A 22,650-nucleotide genomic window follows, 5' to 3' on the forward strand; every position below is an offset into this window, starting at 1 on the left:
AAGGATATTCATTTAGAATTAAAAATAACTCGCCCTGAATTACCATAATAGATATAGTGTGTGTCATTAATGAAGGGGAAAAAAACTCAACCCAGACTTTAGTTTAGGGTCTGGTTTGCAGAGTATGAAGTTACATTTTTTTCCCCAATGGGAAAAAAAAACTGAACTCAGTTAAGTAAAATAAAATTGTAATAACTTTTGGAATTGTAATAATTTCTTTTTTAACAAGTCGTTTTGTTTAAAAAAATTAAAAAAAAAAATTAAATAACTAATTTTTGTCTTATGAACTTAAAAAGTTATTTGCCAAACATAAACTTTTATTTGCACACATCATGAATCTTTTGTTGTGACTTTAGGCCCTGGGGGGTAAAGGGTCTCTATATTCTGAATGAACCAGAGTTAGGAGGTCAGAGATCTTCCCACAAAACATCCAGTTTTACAGTTTAACAAACTCAAAATTCCCAGAATTCTCTGGTTATCTTAGAACTCAAATTTAAATGGATGGACGCATAAGCTGTTGGATGAACGAATGGGTAGGCAGAGAAAATGTTGGATGGATTAATGGTTGGATGAACAGATGGATGGAGAAAATGTTGGATGAAGACTTGGATAGAGAGAATAAACAATAGATGAAGCTTTTCTGGATAAACTGACAGAAAAACCAAACATTTTCTTTGTGCATCTTTTATTAAAAAACCTGGCAGAAAAAAAAGCAAACAATCTGGATAATCAGAAATTAATTTATGGTGTAAAAACAGCTGAGAAAAAAAAACATATCTGGAAACTCAAACATTGTTTTCCTCCTGAAACCAGACGAGAGTTTCCCCGTGCAGGTCGGTTTCTCTGCAAACATTTTCCACAAACACAAACTGTTTATTCAGTTTCTCATTCTGTTGGAGGAAAAACTACAACTGTTTACATCCAGTGTTGGAACTTGACTCTTCCTCTACTTCATCAAAATGTCTTAGAGAAAAACAAGACGGAAAGAGGAAACCAGAGCGTGTATTTACACTTAAAACAGTGTAAGAGCTTGTATCAAAACACTCATCAGATTATTAAGAGGAAAATGCAGCAGTGACAAACTATATACATTATAAACAAGCTATACATCTTAACTTTTGCATAAAGACTCATCAGATCCACGAAGAAATGGAGTCTGGGATATCAAAAGGTTCACAAGGATTTCTGGCACTTTCTGGGAAAAATCTGCAAATCGTGCATGTAAGGCTAAAAGCAGAGAGACAAAAAGATCAAATAAAAAAGGAAATAAGCTGTTAGTCTGAATGGTATGGAGGAAGATTAGGGCCACAAAAGAAAAAGAGAATTCAGACTTTAATCTTTGAAGGAAAAAGTCGGAATTTTGAGATTAAAATGAGAATTCTGCAAAAAGTCAAAATCTTGAGCTCAAAGTCATAATTATTTTTTTGTGTGGATTATTAACTTTAAACGAGCTCCAATTTCCTGCTGAAAAGTAACTAGTCAGTTAGTTTTGTCTTATACAAGACATTTACACTATAAAAAATAGACCAGAAATCCTCAGTAAAATTTGGGTTTTTGTGGTGAATGAGCATAAAAGAAGCTGCTGCATTCAACAGAAAGTTTAGTGGAAGGAAAAAAAAAAGTGTTGCAGGAGAGCATTAATAAAAACAGCTGTAATTTTCAGAAAAACCTAATTTGACGCTTTTATTAAATCAACAGAATTAAACTCTTTACATCCATCACTCTGTAATGAATGAATCAATATAATTTACAAGTTTCATCTTAAATTATAGAAATAAGTTAACAGCTGATGTTAAGATGCACTGGTAACGGCTGATCGGTGCAAACGTTAAAGGGAGGAAGCAGCCTGAATGAAAAGAATCGCATATAAAAGTTAAATATCTTCTGCTCCTCTTTGGCAAACGTTTTATTTTGTTAGTAATGTGTTAAAGGCAACATAAAAGTAGATAATTACAACAGAGGTCTTACGTTTTTTTTTTTTCTGTAACAAGCGATTCGTGGGATTTAAACACGAAGATTATGGTTAGCAGCAACTAGAAAGTGTTTATTAGCCCCTTCTTTATCAAACATTCACAGGATTTCCAGCTGCAGACGTAAATCACAGCAGCTGGATTCAGGGAAGAACCTGTATGGAAGTCTGAGAGTGTCGATTTTCCCTCCCGTCCATCAAAATGAAAATCGTTGCGGTCGTTGTGTTCACAGTGTTTTTGTGGCCTCGCGTCAACAGAGATGAACGTGAGGCGTTGTTGAATGTGTATTTAGAGCAGCGAGTGAGATCAATCTGTAGGAGGCACAGTAGAGTTCTGCAACAGAGTTGGCGCCATCAGGAGTCTTCGCTGGCGCGTTTGCGAGATTGGTCGCCCCTGGAGATGGAAAACAAAGAAAAAACGTTAGTTTCAGATTTTTTCCTTCAAATCCTTTTTTTAAAATTTGTTTTTCCGTTTCAACATTCAAAATTTTCACAAACATTGTGGCCTAAATATAGCTCCATAGAGATGCGAGTCGTGAGTTCAAGGCCTTACCTGGTGACTAGGGTTAAAATATTTTTGGGTTTTTCACTATAGTTTTGACTTTTTTTTGTCTAATTTAGATAGTTTTAATTCATTTTTAGAGTGCAAAATCACCATTTGTTAAGCATCTTTTTAGTTATTAATTTTTTCATACTTTGACATTTTTTAATTCCACACCTAAAAAGGAATAAAGTATTATGATTAATTAGTACGGGTAATGAACACTCGGCAGATGAGAACATTTTCAAAAATTATATAAAATTTTTGTTGAATACATTTTTTCCAACTTTTGCAGTCGCCTTTTTTGTGAACTAGCGTAATTGCCGCCAGTATGGAGTGCCGTAATTTGCTGACAGCTGTTGAAAACTGCCGTTTTTATTTATTTCAATTCACAAGAATGTTTTTGTTAACTATGACAACCTTTCCGGTGACTGTATTTTGATTTAAATAATTTTTATTGTTGTGTTTTTATGATAGAATCCTTTGAAATGCCTTGTTGCTGAAATGCGAAACACAAATAAATTTGATTGATTGGTGTGAAGTGGAGGGAAACTAGCCGTGGAAAGCCTTTCATGGAGAGCTCCATCTGCAGCTTCCGGTCGCGGTCGGCGTAATCGTGCAGCTGGGACTCCACGGCGGGGGGGTGGATCTGTGGGATGAAGCTGGAGAAGAGGGCCGGAGCGAGCTGGGCCCACTCTGACACAGAGACAAAACATTTAGCGATCAGAAAGACGTTAAAGTTGATCATCTCTTCCGCTAAAGACGTTGACTGGCCACCTGGTCGCAGGCTGTAGAGGCCTTTCACCACGCTGGCCATCGTGGACGGGTGCACTTGGAACGGCATGGAGTGAGCTTTAATGAGCAGAGCTGGAAACAAACAAAAACTGGAAAATTAACAGGACGGCTGAGGATTTAGGAAACTTTTCACATCGCTTTAGCTACAAAAAAAATATTTGATCTGTCATCCCTTTCCTACAAAAAAAATTATAATTTCATCTTCTTTATCGAGTAGGTTAAAAATAAAAACATTTTGTTGATTTTATTTTTTTTTTTTATTATATTTTTGGGGGCTGGCATTACTTTTCAACTGGTGTCCAAAAAGTTTGGACACCCCTAACCTAGATACGAAAAAGGTTTTCTGGAGAACAAACGGCATCATGAAAGCCAGGGTATGGAACTAAATTAGGGCCACATAGTTTACTCCTTTTTTAAAGGTAAAAATTAAAAAATAAATTTACAATTTTGACCAAAAACAAAAATCGAAACTACTTTTAAGATTCTACAGTTTTTTCTTTTTCAGACTTTTTCACAATTTCTTTTTAGTTTCAAGTTTTTTTCCATATTCTATTTTTTTAAAAACACTTTATAGCCCCATATTGGGACCATATAGTTTGCCCTCCCCACACAAAAAAAATTGAAATTGAAAAGAAACTTTTCGGGTTCAAGAATTGTTTTCTGTTGCAAATGATATTTTCCAGTTTCAAAATTCTTTCAATTTCCTTTTGTTTTCTTTATAATCTCAATTTAGCTCCATAGATGTCAATCATAATTTCAAACCTCCAACACTTTAGGCCTCTCCTCAAACACGGCAAGAAGTTTTTAAATCTTTCTTTTTTAGTTTCAAAATTATTTTTGAACAAACTTACAACCCTAATGTAGCTCCATACAAATGAACACAGCAGACTGCACAACTTTGTTTTGTTCCATCACATAAAATAATCTAAAAATACATTAAAGTTTGTTTTAGTGTGATAGTGAAAAAGTTTAAAGGGTATGAAGACTTTAGCAATAATCAGGTTCACTCACGCATCAATTTCCTTAGATGTTCTTCTGCAACATGGTCTGCAAACAGCTTCATCAGATCCTCTTTCAGGTCTCGGTTCAGTTTTGACTCAATATAGAACTTGTTCTGGAAATATTGAAGAAAAAAAACATTAAAACCAGCTTTAAAAAAAGTTTCTATGTTGTTACAGATAATACCTACCAAGTATATAAACACTGGAACGATACACTGAAGAGACGCCAAGTACTGAGTCAGAGCGATGTTGAAGTTTTCAATCAGGTTCTCAGTTGGGCTGGCCTGCCAATAAGCAACATGTTTTCGTTTTATTCAGTTTTACCTGGTGGTAGTTCGCTGGATTTGGGTTTTCTCACCTGCAGCTGTGTGGAAACCTGCTGCAGGTGAGCCGTTATCTTGGAGGTCAGGTCGCTGTAGAGCAGCTCAGAGTGCTGCTGGCAAACACACTTATAGACGTAGCTGAGAAAACAAGTCAGGGGAAACAATCAATTCTCACGTTTTAGTTGATCTAGAGCAGGGGCCACCAACACGGGGCCCGCGGGCCCCCTGTCGCCCGCGGGCCCCCCGTCGCTCGCGGGGCAAGTTCTAAAAATAGCCATTCTCATTAGGGAGCATTGCCAAATAAATTATTTCGTATTTTTACATTGAAGTAGTAAAATTTGTTTATATTCAGAATTTTTAAAAATGCCAATTATAAAAAAAAATGTAAATTTTTATGCATAAAACTCTTCTATGGTTTAAGTTCAGAATATGCGCCTGCAGGATGTTATCGGAGGGCAGCAGCGCCTGCTGCTCCCTCTCTGCTGACCTTAGAGTGGGAGCAGCTCTTAGGTCTTTGTTTTCAACTTGAAGTAAAAAAAATTTAATAAATTCAGAAATTTTAATAAGCGAACCCTTTTTACAATTAACAAAATTGTGGAGAAAAAATATATATTATGCGTCAAAACATCTTGTACGTAGCGCACATCTGAGTCTGTGGGGGTCAAAGGGCACCCAAAGCTTAAATCTTATTGGTCAGTTTGCTTTTGTTTATTTGGCGGCTCTGCGCTTTTTCTGTAAGCTAAAACTGAATGAGCGGAGTTTGAACCTCCCGCAGTTCTAGGAGCGGTTCGGATTCCGTGTTCGGTTCTGACGAGTCGCCGGTTATGAGCTTTTTGATGTTTCCCGAACCGGACAGTTAGCAGGTCACCCGTTAGCTGACTTCTGCTGCTCCTACTGAGCGTCACACTAACACTGTGTGTTAAACAATTTAATCTAGTTGAAAVGTTTTCCAAAAGAGTAAAAACTACGCAAACACTGTTGCTTCACCTTCTCCTCCTCTGCACGTCTGACACCTGAACCTGGATCAGCATCCTCCTCTTTCCGTGGATCACAGGTCGGCTCCGCTTCCATGTATTTATTAGTATTTAGCATCGTTTGTGTTAAAAAAGGCTTCGCTGCTTTAGTGGTTTAAGTTTGCGCTGGTTTTGTGCGACGCGCACATGATGCGCATTGGAGAGATGCGCACTTACAGGTCAGGTGCAGGGATAGTTTTGTGCTACCTTATAAATCTGTTGGACATTTTTTTCTCTGCACAATTTGTTAATAATAAAGAGGGATAATAAAAATATACAATAACGTTTCTTTTTTTATTTAAAGGAAAATCTCACAGTGCGTCCAGCAGCTGCAATAATCCAGACTGTCAGTCACTTGTGGGAAATTTAGAATCACACAGAAAASCTAAGAAAGGGAATCAAACTTAAAACTGAACTAAGARCKTCTGATCACATAATAGCAATTAACCAYAGCTGCCATGGTAATAATTACTGATAACTATTGTGAATAGTCCCCAACATTAATATTATTAGACGGCATGTAATCATATGTATTATTGTTATAAAGGCTGAGCCACTCTGGACCAGTGAAGTAGCTCCCAGGCTCAAAAAGGTTGGTGACCCCTGATCTAGAGACAGCTTGGCGCCCCCTGGTGGCCAGAGCAGGTTGATACCAGAAAATAAAAATGAAGAAATCTGCAATAATCTGGTTGCACAACCGTTTAAATCTTTAAGTAATCCTTTGCAGAAGTGTCTTCTATTAATTATAATTTTTTTTAAACAAATAAATCAGTGAGCAGCTGTGACCCTAGTTACCATGGCAACAAAGAAAACCAGAAAGATTGAAAAAAAAATACCACCCTATGTTGCATCTAACATTTTTGCAAGTAAATTTTAATTTAAAAAGTTGTAGTTTTGTCCTAATTTGTTTAATCCTTGAATTATAATCTGCGTAAAATCAATGCAGGTGCCAAACTTTGAACATCGTTGCTCTAGCATCTCATTAAAATAACTTTGAAACAACGAGATGCACATTTTTGTGGGGTTCTGTAACAGTTTTAAAGTGGCAGCATGGAACTTTAATCTTTTTTTTTTTTTTTACATATTTGTTGAAACTGTGATAGTTTAACATGAGACAGATAACCTGCGGGGAAAAAAAACAAACTTCCAGTGCTAAATAGAAACAGCCAATCAGAGCCAGGGATACGGATCCTGTTGTTCCTCAATGGTTTTTCTGCGTTATCTTTCCCTCTGCTGTGGCACACTAAATTAATAATACCTACATCTCCAGGTTTTCTTTTGCTGACCGGATTGTTCACGGCAGAATGCCAAGGATTCGTCTTTTTGCCCTCCAGCGTGGTGCACATTTGCCAAATTTCCAGCTAAAAAGAAAACATACATGGGTTCCATAGGCTAATTTTCATGCTTCTGGTAGGACATAGACGAGCCAGTAAATTGGAAAGTTCGCTACATCAGAACTTATTCTGCAGCTTTAAATTGTTGTTCATTTTGGTACCAGTGTGTTCTCAGAAAGTTGGAGGAATAACCTGCGATTTATTTTATTTCCATTTGTTTTAATAAATAACATAGACTAGAGTTGGGGCCCCCAAATCAATTCCCCCCTCCCTGTGGCCTCAATGTATTTTGGACCGGCCCTGGTGTGCGTCCAGTCTTACCCGTAGATCTGAGCGTAGGAGACCGAAATGTGGTCCGAGAGGTTCTGGATCAGCAGGCGGTCTATCGCCTCCTCTAGGTTGGGCCAGTGGTTTTTCCGGTAGTCTTCTATTGCCATCGCATTCAACACTGGGTCAAGGGAGAGAAAGGTGGTCAGTCACCTGAAAGTACCGCTTTAGCGGTAAAAACAGAACCTAGAACCGAGCTGCAGACGGACCGCGGCTCTTCGGGCCCTTACGAAACTTGGAAGTGGAGTCGAGTCTGAATTTGTCCTCGGTGCTAGCAGCCGAGCAGTCCGGCTCGCTAACTTCGCTGTTCTCGCTGCCTGTGTCCGAGTCCATGAACTTTGACCCGCGGGGACTACCGGACCACAGTTTCGCTTGCCGCTTCGCCGGTTCGCCCCCCGGTACCGTTGGACAAACGGGCTCAGGAGCTCCTACTCCATCCGGTACCTGGCTGCTAAGCGCCGCCCTGACTTTACCACCGCAATAGTTGTGGTTGTGGTCGTCTTTAACCTCCGAGCTGTCGTCCTCCATGGCCTCCATCTTGACGATAGCAATTGAGGGCCAGAACCGAGCAGAACTACTGACACATTCCGACAGAAACAAGCGAAAACAAACAAAAACTCTCAGCCGTTCTCGGTGCTGTGCATCCCTCTTTCTGCTCTAAACTCACATTTTACGACAGTTTGTATGGCAGGACAGCAGAGAGGACGATGGGAAATGTAGTTCCAACCTGTTTGGTTGGACCATCCGTTGTAGCACCAATAAGTGACAAAAATAGACAAAAATGAACCATGTTCGTGAATCACATTAAATCAGCATGTAATGCAATGTTACTTACGATGTACCTGCACCTTAAATTACCTCTGCAGATATAATAAAACATTAATAAAAAGTAAAAATTAGGAAAAACATAACTTGCTTTATATTTCAGTGATTCTTGAGAATAGGGACAAAACAGGTCCTATGGATAAAGCACAAAATTTGAATAAAATAAACACAAAATATATTTTTTTCAAATATCTGACTAAACTAACCTGGGTCATGTGAGCACAACAATGTATATTTTCCTGGTGTTTGCTGAATATTTTTTAATTTTAAACATTGTAGTCAGTGGATGATGCCTGTAAAATCCCTTGTCCAGGAGCATAACTCAATACATTATAATAGTTTAAAACAATTAAAGAAATATTAAAATTATATATTTTGACAATTAAGTATAAGTAGTCATATAAACAATTATAAAAGTATCAATAAATTGAATTAAAAATTATTTTCATATATTTTCCAACTCCATTGAAATGTGTCCCTAGTTTTTGTCAACACCGTCAGACATGAAAAGAATGTAAAAAAAATCAGGCGTTATTGGGGGGCACCAGAACTTCTGAGGACCCCATGACCACTTCCTTTCCTAAGGGGGATCTGGTTAGCTTATGTTATTCTTTAGTTTTTTCTTCTTTTTATTCCTAAGTTGTTTGTCACAACCATGATGTGTCAACTCCATAACTGACAATGTACGAAATTTTGTGAAATAAAAGCTTAATTTTGGTCAAATGTAAAGATTTGATGGACCCGATGAGCTACAACATGGCCTCCTTCAGAATAACATCATATAAATTGAGGTAGTTTGGCTTTTTGTCATCTCCGTCAGATGTCAACTCCATCAGAGTTTTTGCGACTCTTTTAGTGAAATTGTTGTCAAATCTCACTTAAATGTGCAATTTATTCATTTTAAAGTATTTTACATAAATTGCATTACTTCACATGTATCAAGTTTTTCATTTTACTCACTAGTTTGTCATCACCTTCAGTTCTGTCAACTCCGTCAGATGGATTTTTTGTTGTTTTTGTTTTAATTAATATTTATTTTGTTTCTTGAGAAGCATTTGTCTGTAAAATGAGTAAAAATATCACTAATGGGGTATTTTAAGAATCATTTTATATTTATTTTTGTCAGATGGTGATGACAAAGTTCTGGGTCAGGTCGATTAAAAATCTAATTTAAAAAAAATGTTGCAACTTGGAGCCTGCACCTTAGCATCTTTACATTTACTAAACATTACCTCCATGTTTATTCACTTATCCCGCTCAAAACCAGTAATCAACATTTGTCAAAACTAAAAATCATATTTGATTGGATTTAACCACCAATAATTACATTTTTGTTTTTGTATGGTTTCTGTAGACATTTTAAGACCATTATGAATAAAAATTAAAACTTGTATCTCCACAGAAATGTACAAACTTCGTCCAGTCAACACGGACGGAAAACAGCTAGTTAGCATTGATGTTAGCAGCTAGTTAGCTAGCCTCAACGGTCTCGAGTCACATCTTGGGTGCGACTCAAACGTTTGCCTGACAGAAAATGTCCGAGAAAAAAAAAAAGTAATTCATAGAATATGCGAGATTAAATTGTTCTGTCAGACAAAATGTAAGATATAGCAACGGCCACTATTTAAAATTGAATTTAAGACATTCTAATGTCTTAATTTAAGATACATTAAGACTTAAGGATGCGCGGATACCCTATTTTAATTCAGTCACATTTTCTAAAAGTTGTATTTTTCATGCGGAGAAAAGATGCCTTCAGTGGAAAAAAAAATCGCAAGAGCTTTCCGTTTGTTTTTTACTCAGAACCCCAGAAAAGAAACAGTTATGATATAAAAACATTTCTTAAAATCTGGTTTACAAAACATCATCCTCCAAAGATCATATGTAATGTTTTGCTGTAGCCAATCTAACAGGATTTTAGCTCCGTTTCCCTCTAAAACAAAGAGAGGCAACAAAACCGGATGTCGTACAGGAAAGAAAAAAGTGTCGGTTTTCCATTAGAGTATATTTCTACAGCTTACAGCTCAATGCAGCCAGACCTCTCCTCCATATAAAGCCTCTAGTACAACTTTATACAAATTAAAAACTACCGTCTACCCGTTGATGAGTATGTCTCATTCCCAAATATAAAAATAAGAGGCTTGACCAGAAAAGTAGCTGCCCAATGAAGATTTTAAAGGACAGGACGTACAAAACCACAGATGAGTGTGCAGGTAAAATGTTCTTTGGTTTTAAATTAAAGAGTACTGTTCCTCATTTCCATAATTTACCCCAAAAAAAGGGAAAGTTGAACTTTATATCGCATGCAGATTAACAAATGAGCAAAAAATGTGCCTGAAACTCTTGAGAATCCAGTAATAAACAAGCAGCAGGCATCTAAACATACATGCTTCCTAATCAGAAACCACTGTCATAATCAGAGCGATTTAGGAGCCAAAGCTCAGCGTTATGACCGCGAATCAGGGCCATTGTAGATGGGTAATAAAACATTAAAAAGGTGTAGATTTTCACCAAAAAACTCAAAGTTTTAGATTAATCTCAGAAGTTGTCTAGAAAGAACAAACGAGGCAATTTCAGAGTTTGAAAAGTTGAAAAAATTGCTAGAAAAATGTTGAAATTTTAAATTAATCTTTGAAATTTTCTAAAATAAAAAAAATAAAAATAAAAAGTAAAACTTGGACATTTGAGTTTCAAAAGTTGAAAATTTGCTATAAAGAAAAGTCATACATTTTGAAATTACTCTCAAATTCTTTCTAGAATCAACTTGGAAATGTCTAGAATTTGGGCTAAAATTTCCTAAAGTAAAAAACTTTTAACTTTTGATACTCAAATTTTCCAAGTTTTTTCCTGAAATTTTCTGAAATTAACCTGAAAGTTTCCGATTTTTTTTTTTTCTAGTAACTTTTCAACTTTCCAAACTCAGGAATTGCTGAGATTAATCTCAAAAAAGTTTTTTCAGGAAAATTTTAAACGTCTCAAACTCAGAAATATCATTGATTTTTCTAGAAAAATTGTGGGATTCATCTCAAAATTTCAGATCTTTTTAAACTTTCCAAACTCAGAAATTGCCGAGTTGTTTAGTCATAAATTCCATCTTTTTCCCATCAACTGTGGCTGTAAAACGGCGTCACAGAACGAAGTGTTGCAGGAACAGAGTGGGTGAATTTGAGAGAAAAAATGGATGCAATGAAATCAAACAGCTCATGAAGCTTTCGACCAACCCGAACAAGAAGAGACCTGCTATGTTAACGCACACGTGTGTGATGCCATTTCATGAAAAAATAACGATAAGTATGACAACCAAAAATATAGGAACATATTTAAGCGTCTTATATATATATATTTATATTTATATATATATATATATAAAAACCCAACAAGACAGTTAGTGCTTTGTGAAATGTACGCCTAAAGATGTGTGGTCCTCTCAGAGTGTTCTGATGTGAAGTCTGTCTGCAGAGTGGGCGTGGCCTCTTCGTTTAGCGGTAACGTGTCTCTGTGGATCGCCTCGTCGCCCGCGGGCCGGGCGCCGTCCTCGGCCTCGCTGCAGTCCTCCGGCCCGTCCTGGCTGCAGTCGGAGCCGTCGCTGTCGCTCCCGCAGGAGCTCGACGTCTCGTCCTCCTCGGAGTCGGAGTAGACCTCGGCGCCGTGGAAGATGTATCGATTCGGTGCTTGGAAAAGGTACTGACAGCCTGCAGAAAACCAACACAACGTCCAGAGTGACATTTAGAGATGATCTGGATTTTTTTAAAGTAAATATTAGAACTCTTCATGAATATTCCCATCCAAGTGCCTAAAATATGCATCATATTACAGCATATGACCCATTATTTTAATGATTGTGATGATTAATCGGATGAAATCTGAAGATTTTTTATTTATTCCCTTAAAACTGCAAAATGTAACTTTTATAAAAAAATATTTTTACATATTTGTTGAAACTGTCACCATGTCGTGACAGTATAGTAGAAGAAAATTATGAAAAAAATCCAGCTGCTCTGCCTTCTTCCAGTGCTAATGTGAAACAGCCAATCACAGCCAGGAGGCGGGTCTTAGCGCTGTCAATCACTCTACCTGCTAGTTTCCTCTCCCCTCTGTCATGAATGCTAAGGCTAGTTAATATACAGTTAAGTTCTTTCTCCACTGTCAGCACATTTATTAGGGATACATGAGAGTGATTGACAGCGCTAAGCCCCTCCTCCTGGCTGCGATTGGTTGTTTTTTGTGGGTTTCTTCAGTCAGCAATAGTATCACAGGAAGGAGGTGGAGAAGATTTACCTTTTCACAGATTTTCTGCCTCATAAACGTGTCACAACATTGTGACAGTTTTAATAAATATGTAAAAAAAAACAACAAATTTTTAAATAAGTTACAAACTGCAGCTTTAAGTTTATTATTTTATATTAAAAATACACAAAAATATGCAAATAATAAAAAACAACTCCCCCTTTTAAATAAAAAATAAACTTTTACAGCCTGAAATGTAAAAACACAGCATTCATTTAGTGAGTGATCATAAAACAAAAAAACAAAAATCTCTACTTGACTTAACATTAATACAAAGTAGAGCTGATCTGTTTATTATTTTTTGGTTTAACTGATTAGATAGCTAAATATGCATAACTTTAACTTTTTAAACAGGATATTAAATAGGTAGAGCTAAAATTATGACACTTTTGCCTAAAACATATTTACAGACAAATGTGTTTTTACCTTTAGTATAAAATGTAATTTTTTGTGCAGCTTTGGCTTATTTACTACTCTGATTTTATTTAATTTTTTAACCAAATGAGAGAATAACAATCATTATATGAGCTACTTCTAAGTGCAGCACTGGTAAAATACATTAAAAGAAAAGTAGACCTGTTACAATAAATCAGTTATTCGCATGATAAATTAAAACAATAATTTCCATTTGCATGATTTATTGTTTTTCTTTTTTCTCGTCTTTCTAAAAAAACTGGATGACAAAAGTCTTCATTTTGGTGCTTTGGTCTCAACTTCCCATTTGTTGTTTGCAGAGACTCCATAACTCATTTTATTATTTATTGTGGATATTTAAAATGGCTTCTGGTTCCAGTGTTAAATGTTCATTCAGAAAAAGCAGGACCTTCTTAAAGTGACAGGGACCCGATTTCAAGACGTTAAAGTCAAATTTCATATGTATAATATTTTGTAGAACAACTGAAGGTAACATAATTAATTGATTTTTCTATAAAATATTTGTTAGTGAAATACTGCACCGCCCCTTTAAATGATCTTTGCTGCATGTCTCTAACTCACCTTCAAGCCGTTTGCTGATTGGACTCCTGCTGACCCGACTCATCCAGTATCGCTTTCGATTGTCCGGCTTTGAGATTTGGCTCTTCGCCTCGCCTGCCTCGTCTTTCGCCGCATCCTCTCTCTGAGGCTCCGGCGACTCGGCGGCGTCCGCGCTTCGACTCGCCGCGTTCGAACAAGGCTCCGACGGCGTTACGGTTTCCGTGACATTCTCGCTCTCCGTCTCTTCTGGAGGTTTGTCCGCCGGGTCAGTGGAAGCCTCGTCGGGCGGCGGCGGCTCTGCTAACCGCGGCGGTTTCTCTGTGATTTCGTTGAGGGTTAGAGTGTTGAAGCGCAGCTGCTCGAAGTCTCCGCCCAGCCGGTGGCAGAGTTCGTTGATGATGCCGTCGCAGTCGCCCAGCAGCTCCACGTCGAAGTTCAGATGAGGCAGCGGCTCCCTGTTGATCAGAACCTGAGGCACTTCATGAGGAATGGAGTCTGGACGAAGACGGGAAACGAAAAAACAGAAATTATGGCACCAAAAACCTTCAACGGAGAGCAGGAAGAAGATTCCGGTAAGACGTACTCGGAATGAGGGCGACCGGCCGGACTTTTAGAGACGAGCCGATGACGATCAGAAGGTCGACCTCGTCTTTGTCCTGCTTCATGGCTCTGTGGAAAAGTTCTGGAAGATTCTCTCCAAAAAACACGATGTCAGGTTTCATGATGGCCAGAGGAATGTCCGAACACCGGGGGCAACGGGGGACGACCTGCAGGAAGACTTTGGTTATTCATTGCAGCTCATTAGCTGGTTAAAGCTGCAGTAAGAAACATATTTTATATAAATGTTACAAACATATTTGTTGAAACAGTCACCATATTGACAAACAATCTGTGAAAAGATTCCTCCTCCCTGAGCTGCTATTAACAGCTGAAGAAACGCACCAAACACAACCAGGAGGCGGGGCTTAGCGCTGCCAATAAATCTTGTGTACTCATTGCTAAATGTGCTAATGGCAGAGTAACAACTTACCGTTACAGGAAAGCTGTTTATCCACCAACACTGGTAGCTATGCTAACCAGCCTTTGCATTCATAACATGATATGCTAGCTGCAGCGTAGCAGAGATGAAGGGAGGATTAAGACCCGCCTCCTGGCTCTGATTGGTTGTTTCTGGTTACCACTGGGAGAAAACACAGGAGCTAAATTTCGTTTTCACATTTCTGTCTCAAACTGTCACAACATAGTGACAGTTTCAACAAATATGAAAAAAAAAAAGTTTTTATATAAGATACACACTGCAGCTTTAAGCCCTAAAGCATGAACAAGACGAGTTCACAACAGATTTTTTTTAAACGGCTCTCAATATGGAAGCTGTGAAAATGAGTCTGGGTAGAACTGATGCGTCTCCACAGAAACAGTAGCTATGTTTCTGTTCAATTATCATGCAAAGCTCGAGTGAACTTTAAAAATGTCACAAAACATAAACAAAAAATGAGGACACTCCGCATGGTGGAATAAACAGGAAGTAATGATTGAGTTTCGTGCCTCTGGTAAGGCACAGACCAGTAGACAGGAAGGTCATTAACTCTTGTTCAGGGAAGCTTAAAATCACTTCAGGCAGGTGTAAAAAACTTTTTCTGCAAAGTTGAAAAAGTTATTTTAAATGTTGCGGTTACGTCAAACTTTTCTAATGCAACGCTACAAAAAATTTAAATGGTAAAAACAAAAAAATCATAGATGGAAACGCTGTTTATGACAGCGAGGACCAAACTTTTTGCACTGCAGATCAAAACTGGCAAGTCGAAAACATTTTTATGCCAAATTAAAAACACAAAATGATTTTGTTGTGAATTATTTCCTTCTACCTGTTAATATTATAATAAAACAAGAGAAAAAACTATTTTAGATTCCTACAGTGGTTCAGATGTTTGCATTAATAAAATAAAGCTGAACAGCTCCATAAGTTTACGGGTCGAATATTTTCAATTTTGTTCTTGAAAATATTTTCAGTCTATTCCTCAGAACAAAAACAAGAACTTTATTACACGAATCAGTAAGTAGTTGCTGAATGTTTATTGCCCTACTTCCTATAATATTAAAAGCAAAAATAAAACATAGCTAATAAAAAGAAAATACTACAAACTTGTGACTGAAAAGCTCATCCTAATAAATTATAAAAAGTTTCCATCTCCATCAGCTTCATTTGCTACAGCAGCAAATTTGGGGTCACACAAAATCTATATAAACAGCTACAAAATATTTGTAGCTGTTGTTGTAACTTCAACATTAATCTGTTGTTGAAGTTAATCTGCTAACTTCAACATTTTTAGTCAACAAAATTTCTATGAATTTACCTTTTTGTGTTAATTTTTACAGCTCACTTCTTCCAAACTGCATATGAATATTTGAAGTTCAATTTTTAACCCATTTTATCTCCAAATTCACAGATAGTAATTTTATTTAATTCATTTGTAATGCCTAAGGCGGCATTTTTGAACAGACTTGAACCAGTTTTTAATGAATAAATACCTGATTGAGGATGTCAGCCCTTATCGCCTCACAATCCACCTTGTGTTTACAGATAAGACACGATGCAGTAGCAAATGATCCTGAAATGACAAAAAGCGGTGTATTTTTTTAAATCACCATATAGAAACGGCTTACAGAGCAGGAAACAAAATAAAAACTCACCATGGCACTGGATGATTCGCTGGACTCCGGCCACTTGCTCCAACGTATCAATGTTTTGAGTGTAATTGCGAAGCAGCTTCCCTTGTTTATCCAGCATGGATATAAATCTGTGACAGGGCGACGGCTGGAACTGACCGGGGAAGATCTCCTGCAAGAAAAAGAGCAAATTCAACATTAATTGAATATAAAAGCCCATATTTACCTTCCACTAACTTCTAACATTTAAATTTAACCAAGTTGAATGATAAAACTTGTCAGCAATCATTTATCATTGTAATAAAAAGATGAGAAGGCATGAACAAACCTTAGCAAACTTGAAAAAGGGTCTAGGGTCTCTTCTGAAATATTCAATATCAAACATTGATTGAGGATCTGGAAGATCAGGAAAATCTACAGCAAGTCGTGCATAAATTCCATCTCTGGAGCGAAAGTCTGGTATTCCACATGAAACGGACACCTAAAAACAGACACAAAATAGATATTTTTAATAATAACATTTTAAATTAGACATTTTTAAAATAAGTACAAGTACATACACCAGCGCCAGTCAGGACTAGGATCCTTTTGCTTTCATGAAGCAGCTTCACCACATCTTCCAGGGTGTTGATATCCTTTCGTTTTCTTCTTTTTGGAGGCTCAGAGATGTTGATGATTATCTGCCATAACGTCATATCATCCAGGTCTGGGGGGAGGATGGTTTCAGGAAGCAGATCCCTCAGAATGGCCCGTGGATCCGTCTCTCTGATGTGCTGCTGGATGTAACTGTACGAACCTGTTAACAGATGAAACATGACAGAAAAGCAAGGGTTAATGTCATTTAGATTAGTAATAAACATAATAACTAGAACTTTATGGTAGAAAGTGACAGTAAAATTCTCCAAATTACTTATTTGCGGTTGAGGAGTCCAGTCACTGGAGCTTGCATGTGAAGATCTGTCATCTTCCTCATCAATGTGCTCTGGTGTGACAGCAAGACCATTGCGAAGCAGATCGTCATGTCCAAGAAAATCTGAAAAAGGAGGGAGGGGGAAAGGCTGAAACTGACTGGAAATGGTCATAGTTTGATACAATGAAATAACTTAATCTATTACAAAATGGCTCATCTACTGCTACAAAAAGGCGAATTAAGCAGCGACATATTAGAATATGCAGTAAAATAGTCTTATAATTGATAAAAACTATTATAATTACAATATCCTAAAAGTGTCCAAATTATGAGAATGAATTACAACACCTTTATGCAAAGGCAGTGCAGCAGGATGCCTTGAAGAAGGCGGATCTCAGATGAATGGTGTACAGAATTTAGTGCTACACCGGCTAACTGACGCAAAGTTAGTACCCAAGTTTATTGCCATTGAAAAAGTTGTCTAAATCACAAGCGCTGCTGAAAGCTTTCCGTTCTTCCTCAGAAAACCTAATAAAAATAATAAAAATGCCAATATAAAACTTAATTAAGAGAAGAAAATAAACACAGTTTAGCTTTCGTAAAAATCTAAGTAGCTAGCCGGTGATTTGATTGAGTTGGTAAGCCAACCAGCGTTGCCGTAGAAGGGATGTCCATCGCTCTACATACCGGCACCTTCCTCACTTGCACCAAAGGCGGTGCTGTCGCCTAATTTCCCAGATGATTTAAGCGGCTCGGAGACCGGCAGACTCAGTCCATTGTTGTCCCCGCCTCGCGATGCAGGGGCCTGCTCCACCGCCATCATCACCGGCTTCGCTTCCTTCTTCTCCGCTGGCTCGGCACAATTCCCCGCCTCTTCCAGGCTCCCAATGGCCGCCGAAACACAGGAGATTGTGTCCGTTTCTATGGCTCTAGGTCCGTGGTTGGTCACCGGATAGATTTTTGACCTTTTTGCGATAGGTTCGTCCATCTCAGAGGTGCCTGAACAAGCCGTTCCGAGAGCGTTCTCTCTGTCCGCCATCTTCAGCCCACAGACCCGCTGCGCAGCTCCTTCGTGTCGGACAGCTGGCGTCACGTGACTTGCTCTCCGCCAGTAAGGACGAGCGGAACGTCCCCATTGTGCGTCGGTGACATTAAACCACAACAACTTGGTGCTGCGTTCAAATACTCAAAGAAAAATTACGTAAAAACTATAAACGAATCGCTAAAATGGGATTGAAGCGCAAAATTCTAGCCTTCTGTTGAAGTAATGGTGATTGAGTTCATATATTCTAATTGATTTCAGTTGCCCGGACATACACATTGGTTTTCTAAGCAGAAAACTAATGACAAATACATATTTATCTTAAATGTACTTTTAGTTCAGAGGTTTTACCGAAACACTTGAATGCAACATACGTCACTCGAGAAAAGGACAGACACGTTTATTCAACTGAAGAGATTTGATTGACATTCTTATCAGTTTAATGTCTCTTTAGAGTAAACATTTTTATCAGCAATGCTATAAAACGTTTGGGGAGAGGCCGAGCTAGACCAGTCCTTGAAATAAGCAGTTGTAATCTGACGCAGCTGCATGAAGTTGCGATAAAAAGCGATCATAAACGTTTTTCTAAACCACTCGTAAATGGAGGCTATCTTGGGTCGTAAACCTGAAGACTTGGAGGATTACTATGGGTTGTTAGGTTGTGATGAACTGTCATCGGTAAGTTCCCAGTGGATTACTCAAGGCTCTGTCTATTTGCTGGAACATTACATCTTCGCATGACAAATCGAAACACGTTTCTTTAAATACTAATGCAGAAGCATAGAGTATTGGACGAATATTATTGATAAATTGTTATTTAAAGACTCAGTTTGTTGTTCAAAGTGAATTTATGTGAAACCTGTTGCTTCACGACATAATCGATCTTTCGCAAATCAAATAAACCTTTTACAGATCAAAAACTGGATTTGAAAGACTCTGCTATTAGAAGAGAATAATTTAATCCTGTTTTGAAAAGTCTGCATTTTGTAGTTTTTAAACTAGAGTTTGAATTCATCATCTTAGTATCTGCTTAGAGTCGTGGATGGTGATGCTCTGTCCAGGAACCATCTCTCGTAGCAGTCAGTGTTGCAATGAATCTGAAGAGGCCTCTGACTGAAGACCGTTGCTGTGTGACGGTCTGATGATACTAGCAACTCAATTTCCAGGCATCAGAGACAATATTCCACAGTATTATTGAAATGTATCTGAATTATTTTTCTGTTTTTGTGTATGTTTTCTTAAAGACTGAGCAAATTGTGAATGAATACAAGATCAGAGCCTTAGCATGTCACCCAGATAAACACCAGGACAACCCAACTGCAGGTGAATCTCAGATTAACTTCTCTTCAACTGAAAATATTTGTTAATTCAATGGTTTTCTTGCGATTGTATGAGATGCACCAGTGTTCTGCAACCTTTGCAATCCATAGAGCCACATTTACGAGTTTCAAGACACAAAATGTCCTTGTTAATCCAGGCTCTTTGAAAAAAGACATCTTATAATTTTTGACAAATTATCAACTACAGTAAATAATAAATGATTTGATATTTGCATATAGTTTCCAGCCTAATAACAAGAAAAGTATTAACATGTCATAGACATAATTATTCTAAGACTTTTCTTTCTTCTGGTCAGTGGTTGATTTCCAAAAGCTGCAAGAAGCCAAAGAGGTTCTGTGCGACGAAGCCAAACGGAGAAACTACGACCTGTGGAAAAGGAGTGGGATTAGTATTCCCTTCCAGGAATGGCGGGCCCTGAATGATTCGGTAAAAACGGTACGAACCGTCTTCAATCTCTGTAGGTTTCCAGGTTTCGCTGCAGCTGCAGTTGACTAACTGACGCAGCTTTTTTTGTGTTTGCAGTCGATGCATTGGGCTGTGAGAACCAAGAAAGAACCGATGCTGGAGTCCTGCCAACCGGAAGATCCGGCTGCTTCACAGACCGACGAAACATTGGAGAATCCTTCAAACGAAGCAGCGTTATGTAAGTAAATAACATCAGGTGTTTTTTTTATTACTTTAATAAATATATTTAAACTTGTCTGCTAGTCCAAGTGACAGTTAAATACACAGAAAAAGAATCATCTTGGCCACCAACTTGTGTGACGAGTGTTCTAATCATATGGACTTTGAATTCAGGTCAATTCTACAACAAAATGTTAAAGCCAGGATACGTTTTTTTAAAACTGTGACAATAAAGTCAAAATATTGCAAAAATACAGTCAAATACAGCCATAATTATATTTTAAATAATGTGAGAATAAAGCCGTACTCCAAAAAACAACAAAAAATAAAAATGAGAAATGTTGAGCATTTTGTGAAGTTAAGCTTTGGTATCAGTTTTACAGATAAGGAAATACTCAATTTTCTAACACTTTAAAATAAAATGATTATCAAAGCTTTTTTTCTCATTAAAACAAATTTTTTCCCCACAATTTTTAGATGTTCTGGTAAAATTGCATCTTTATTCCTTCAATATTATTACTTGTAATTAAGCAAAAAAAAAAAAAAATCATCATAGACATGGCACCATATAATCCATAAAATGGACTTCTGAAATAAAAGCCACTTTTTGAAAGTCATTTCTTATTTTGTTTTTAGAAAAGAATGAATAAAAAAACTGAGATTTTATTTTTAAGTCAAATTCATGTTGTGACCAAGAACCAAGAGTCTTCAAAGAATAAATGTGGATGGTGGAATTTAAGATATGCACACCACACCTTTCAGATTTTAATTTGAAAATAATCATATAATGTCTGAAAACAATGAGTACTCTTCATTCCATTTCATAGTTAGGTGCTACTTTGTGTCTATCAGACAAAAGTGCAATAAAATACGCAAACATGGAACGATGAAGGAATATTTATCTTCATTTTCACATCATTGTCTACCTTAAAATAATCTTTTTTTTTTCCCAATTAGGTGATTTCTATCATCAGCGTTTCCGTTGGGCCTCCGACTCCCCATCATGTCTGCTGCAGAAGTTCAGAAATTATGAAATATAAATGAATTGGCATTAAAAGCTAGCTCTGGTTACTCTCTTCAAGTATTTGCTTCCTGCTGTTTTCAGGTGTTCAGCTGCTGAACACCGACCTTCTTAAGAATATGTAGTTTGTGTCTATGGTATTAAAAATGTGTGGATGTGAATGTTTCTGTTCCAGATGAATAAATATGACATGTTCCATATTTTATGTGATAAAATCTAAATGTAAATTATTTTTTTATGTTTTGTGTAACTTTTGATGTTAATGCTGTGAATGTAATACATTTGGTAGCTAATGTTATTTGTCTCGTCTTTTAAACTAACCAGAGGAATTTCAGCTTTTTGTGCCACTGACTCCTGTTCAAAATGGTTCTGTTTTTCAAATAAACTACAGTTTCAATGTGATTTATTATTTTGTCATTCTCTGGTGTAAATTTGATATTAAAAGTTTATGTTTCAGGATTAGACATTACTCTATTTGGGTTCAGGCCAGAATTATAGCTGCTGCTGATCTACATCAACTGAACGCAAGATTATTTGGATATATGTAATTAAAAGAGAGTAAACTCATATTTTCTTTAAATATTTGCTTACCAAAATTAACAGTGATACCAATTTTTTTACACAACACACACCACCTGCAAATACTAAAACATAATTTGTTGGTAATGATGTTTTTTAAACCTTTAATAGTTAATATATAGTTTTTAAATTACGCTTATTTTATTTACTTATACAGATTTCTCAACAATGATTATTTTTGTAAGGGTTTTTCTCAACAAAAAAGCAGTTTGACTGTATTGATGTGGAATTGTGTTATTTGCGTTGCTGTCCAGTTGGGGGCGCTGTGGAACCAAGAAGTTGCAGTGGTTTTGAGAAGAAACCGTGAGGTTCTTGTTGCTCCTGGACGCGTTATTGCTGAGGTTGGGTGGCAGTTAGTGAGGCGGTGTAAAAACACGAGGCGTGGATGCAGTAAAAAGACTGAGTCTCGCTGTATTGCTCAGGCTGCGCTGCAGCGTCTATTCACAGGCGCGATCCCACTACTGAGCGGCACGGGGGCTTTGGCCTGCTCCGTYYCCGACCTGGGCCGRTGCACCCCTCCTTRGGCGACCTGGTGGTCCCGGGCTCCCCCAGGAGCACCATATCGATACCGAGCTTAGTGCGGACACCCGATCGGCATAGTCCACTGCAGCTCAGAGCTCCTGAGCTCAAGCGATCCGCCAGCCTCAGCCTCCCGGTAGCTTGGATTACAGGCGCGCGCCACCGCACCCGGCGAAGGCTGCCCGCGCTCAGCGGACTTTTAGCCTTCAGTACGGTGACGTCATCGCGTACTGCCGCCGCCGTCTGCTGGATCGCAACAATCAAACATTTTCCTTTTTCTTACTTGAAACAGGAGACTACTACTTATTTATCATTCATTTAAAACACTTAACTCCGACATGTAAGAGAAATAGAAAAATTTGTATCTTTCCGCTAACAAACTCAGACATTTTATATGAATCGGAGAGACGTGAAAATTTTAGTTTGAAAAGTCAAAAATCCATTTGAAAAAAAGAGAAAATTGTCGTTTTTTCTAGCAAATATTTTACTTTTGGAGCTCAGAATGGTACTTGTTTTTATAGAAAATGTCTGAGTTGTTTGGCGGAAATGTACTCCTT

General features: G+C 37.6%; 3 protein-coding genes across 4 annotated transcripts; 1 reads left to right on the top strand and 2 right to left on the bottom strand.

Annotated features, from left to right (window-relative positions):
• Positions 1 to 1,668: 1,668 nt before the first annotated feature.
• Positions 1,669 to 8,017, bottom strand: cacul1 (CDK2 associated cullin domain 1). 2 transcript variants are annotated; one of them, XM_008430010.2, is made up of 8 exons: positions 7,513 to 8,017; positions 7,298 to 7,424; positions 4,665 to 4,767; positions 4,495 to 4,590; positions 4,317 to 4,419; positions 3,288 to 3,377; positions 3,068 to 3,206; positions 1,669 to 2,363 (listed from the first exon to the last, which is right to left on the bottom strand). In XM_008430010.2, exons 1-8 carry the CDS (start codon positions 7,838 to 7,840, stop codon positions 2,324 to 2,326), a joined length of 1,026 nt encoding a protein of 341 aa, XP_008428232.1. In that variant the 5' UTR covers positions 7,841 to 8,017; the 3' UTR covers positions 1,669 to 2,323. The 2 variants fall into 2 exon arrangements, with proteins under 2 accessions (XP_008428232.1, XP_008428233.1); XM_008430011.2 differs by having other exon boundaries at positions 7,534 to 7,840.
• Positions 8,018 to 11,457: 3,440 nt separating this feature from the next.
• On the bottom strand, positions 11,458 to 18,102 carry sirt1 (sirtuin 1). The gene is made up of 9 exons (XM_008430006.2): positions 17,655 to 18,102; positions 16,968 to 17,090; positions 16,618 to 16,853; positions 16,386 to 16,538; positions 16,082 to 16,229; positions 15,920 to 15,999; positions 13,974 to 14,157; positions 13,412 to 13,885; positions 11,458 to 11,820 (listed from the first exon to the last, which is right to left on the bottom strand). Exons 1-9 carry the CDS (start codon positions 18,004 to 18,006, stop codon positions 11,537 to 11,539), a joined length of 2,034 nt encoding a protein of 677 aa, XP_008428228.1. The 5' UTR covers positions 18,007 to 18,102; the 3' UTR covers positions 11,458 to 11,536.
• A 287-nt stretch (positions 18,103 to 18,389) lies between these two features.
• On the top strand, positions 18,390 to 21,397 carry dnajc12 (DnaJ (Hsp40) homolog, subfamily C, member 12). The gene is made up of 5 exons (XM_008430009.2): positions 18,390 to 18,687; positions 19,254 to 19,332; positions 19,646 to 19,785; positions 19,873 to 19,993; positions 20,932 to 21,397. The coding sequence occupies exons 1-5, from the start codon at positions 18,610 to 18,612 to the stop codon at positions 21,012 to 21,014; spliced, it is 501 nt and encodes a 166-aa protein (XP_008428231.1). The 5' UTR covers positions 18,390 to 18,609; the 3' UTR covers positions 21,015 to 21,397.
• The last annotated feature ends 1,253 nt before the right edge of the window (positions 21,398 to 22,650 follow it).

Source organism: Poecilia reticulata, linkage group LG15 (assembly GCF_000633615.1).
Source record: "Poecilia reticulata strain Guanapo linkage group LG15, Guppy_female_1.0+MT, whole genome shotgun sequence".
Taxonomy (NCBI): Eukaryota; Metazoa; Chordata; class Actinopteri; order Cyprinodontiformes; family Poeciliidae; genus Poecilia; species Poecilia reticulata.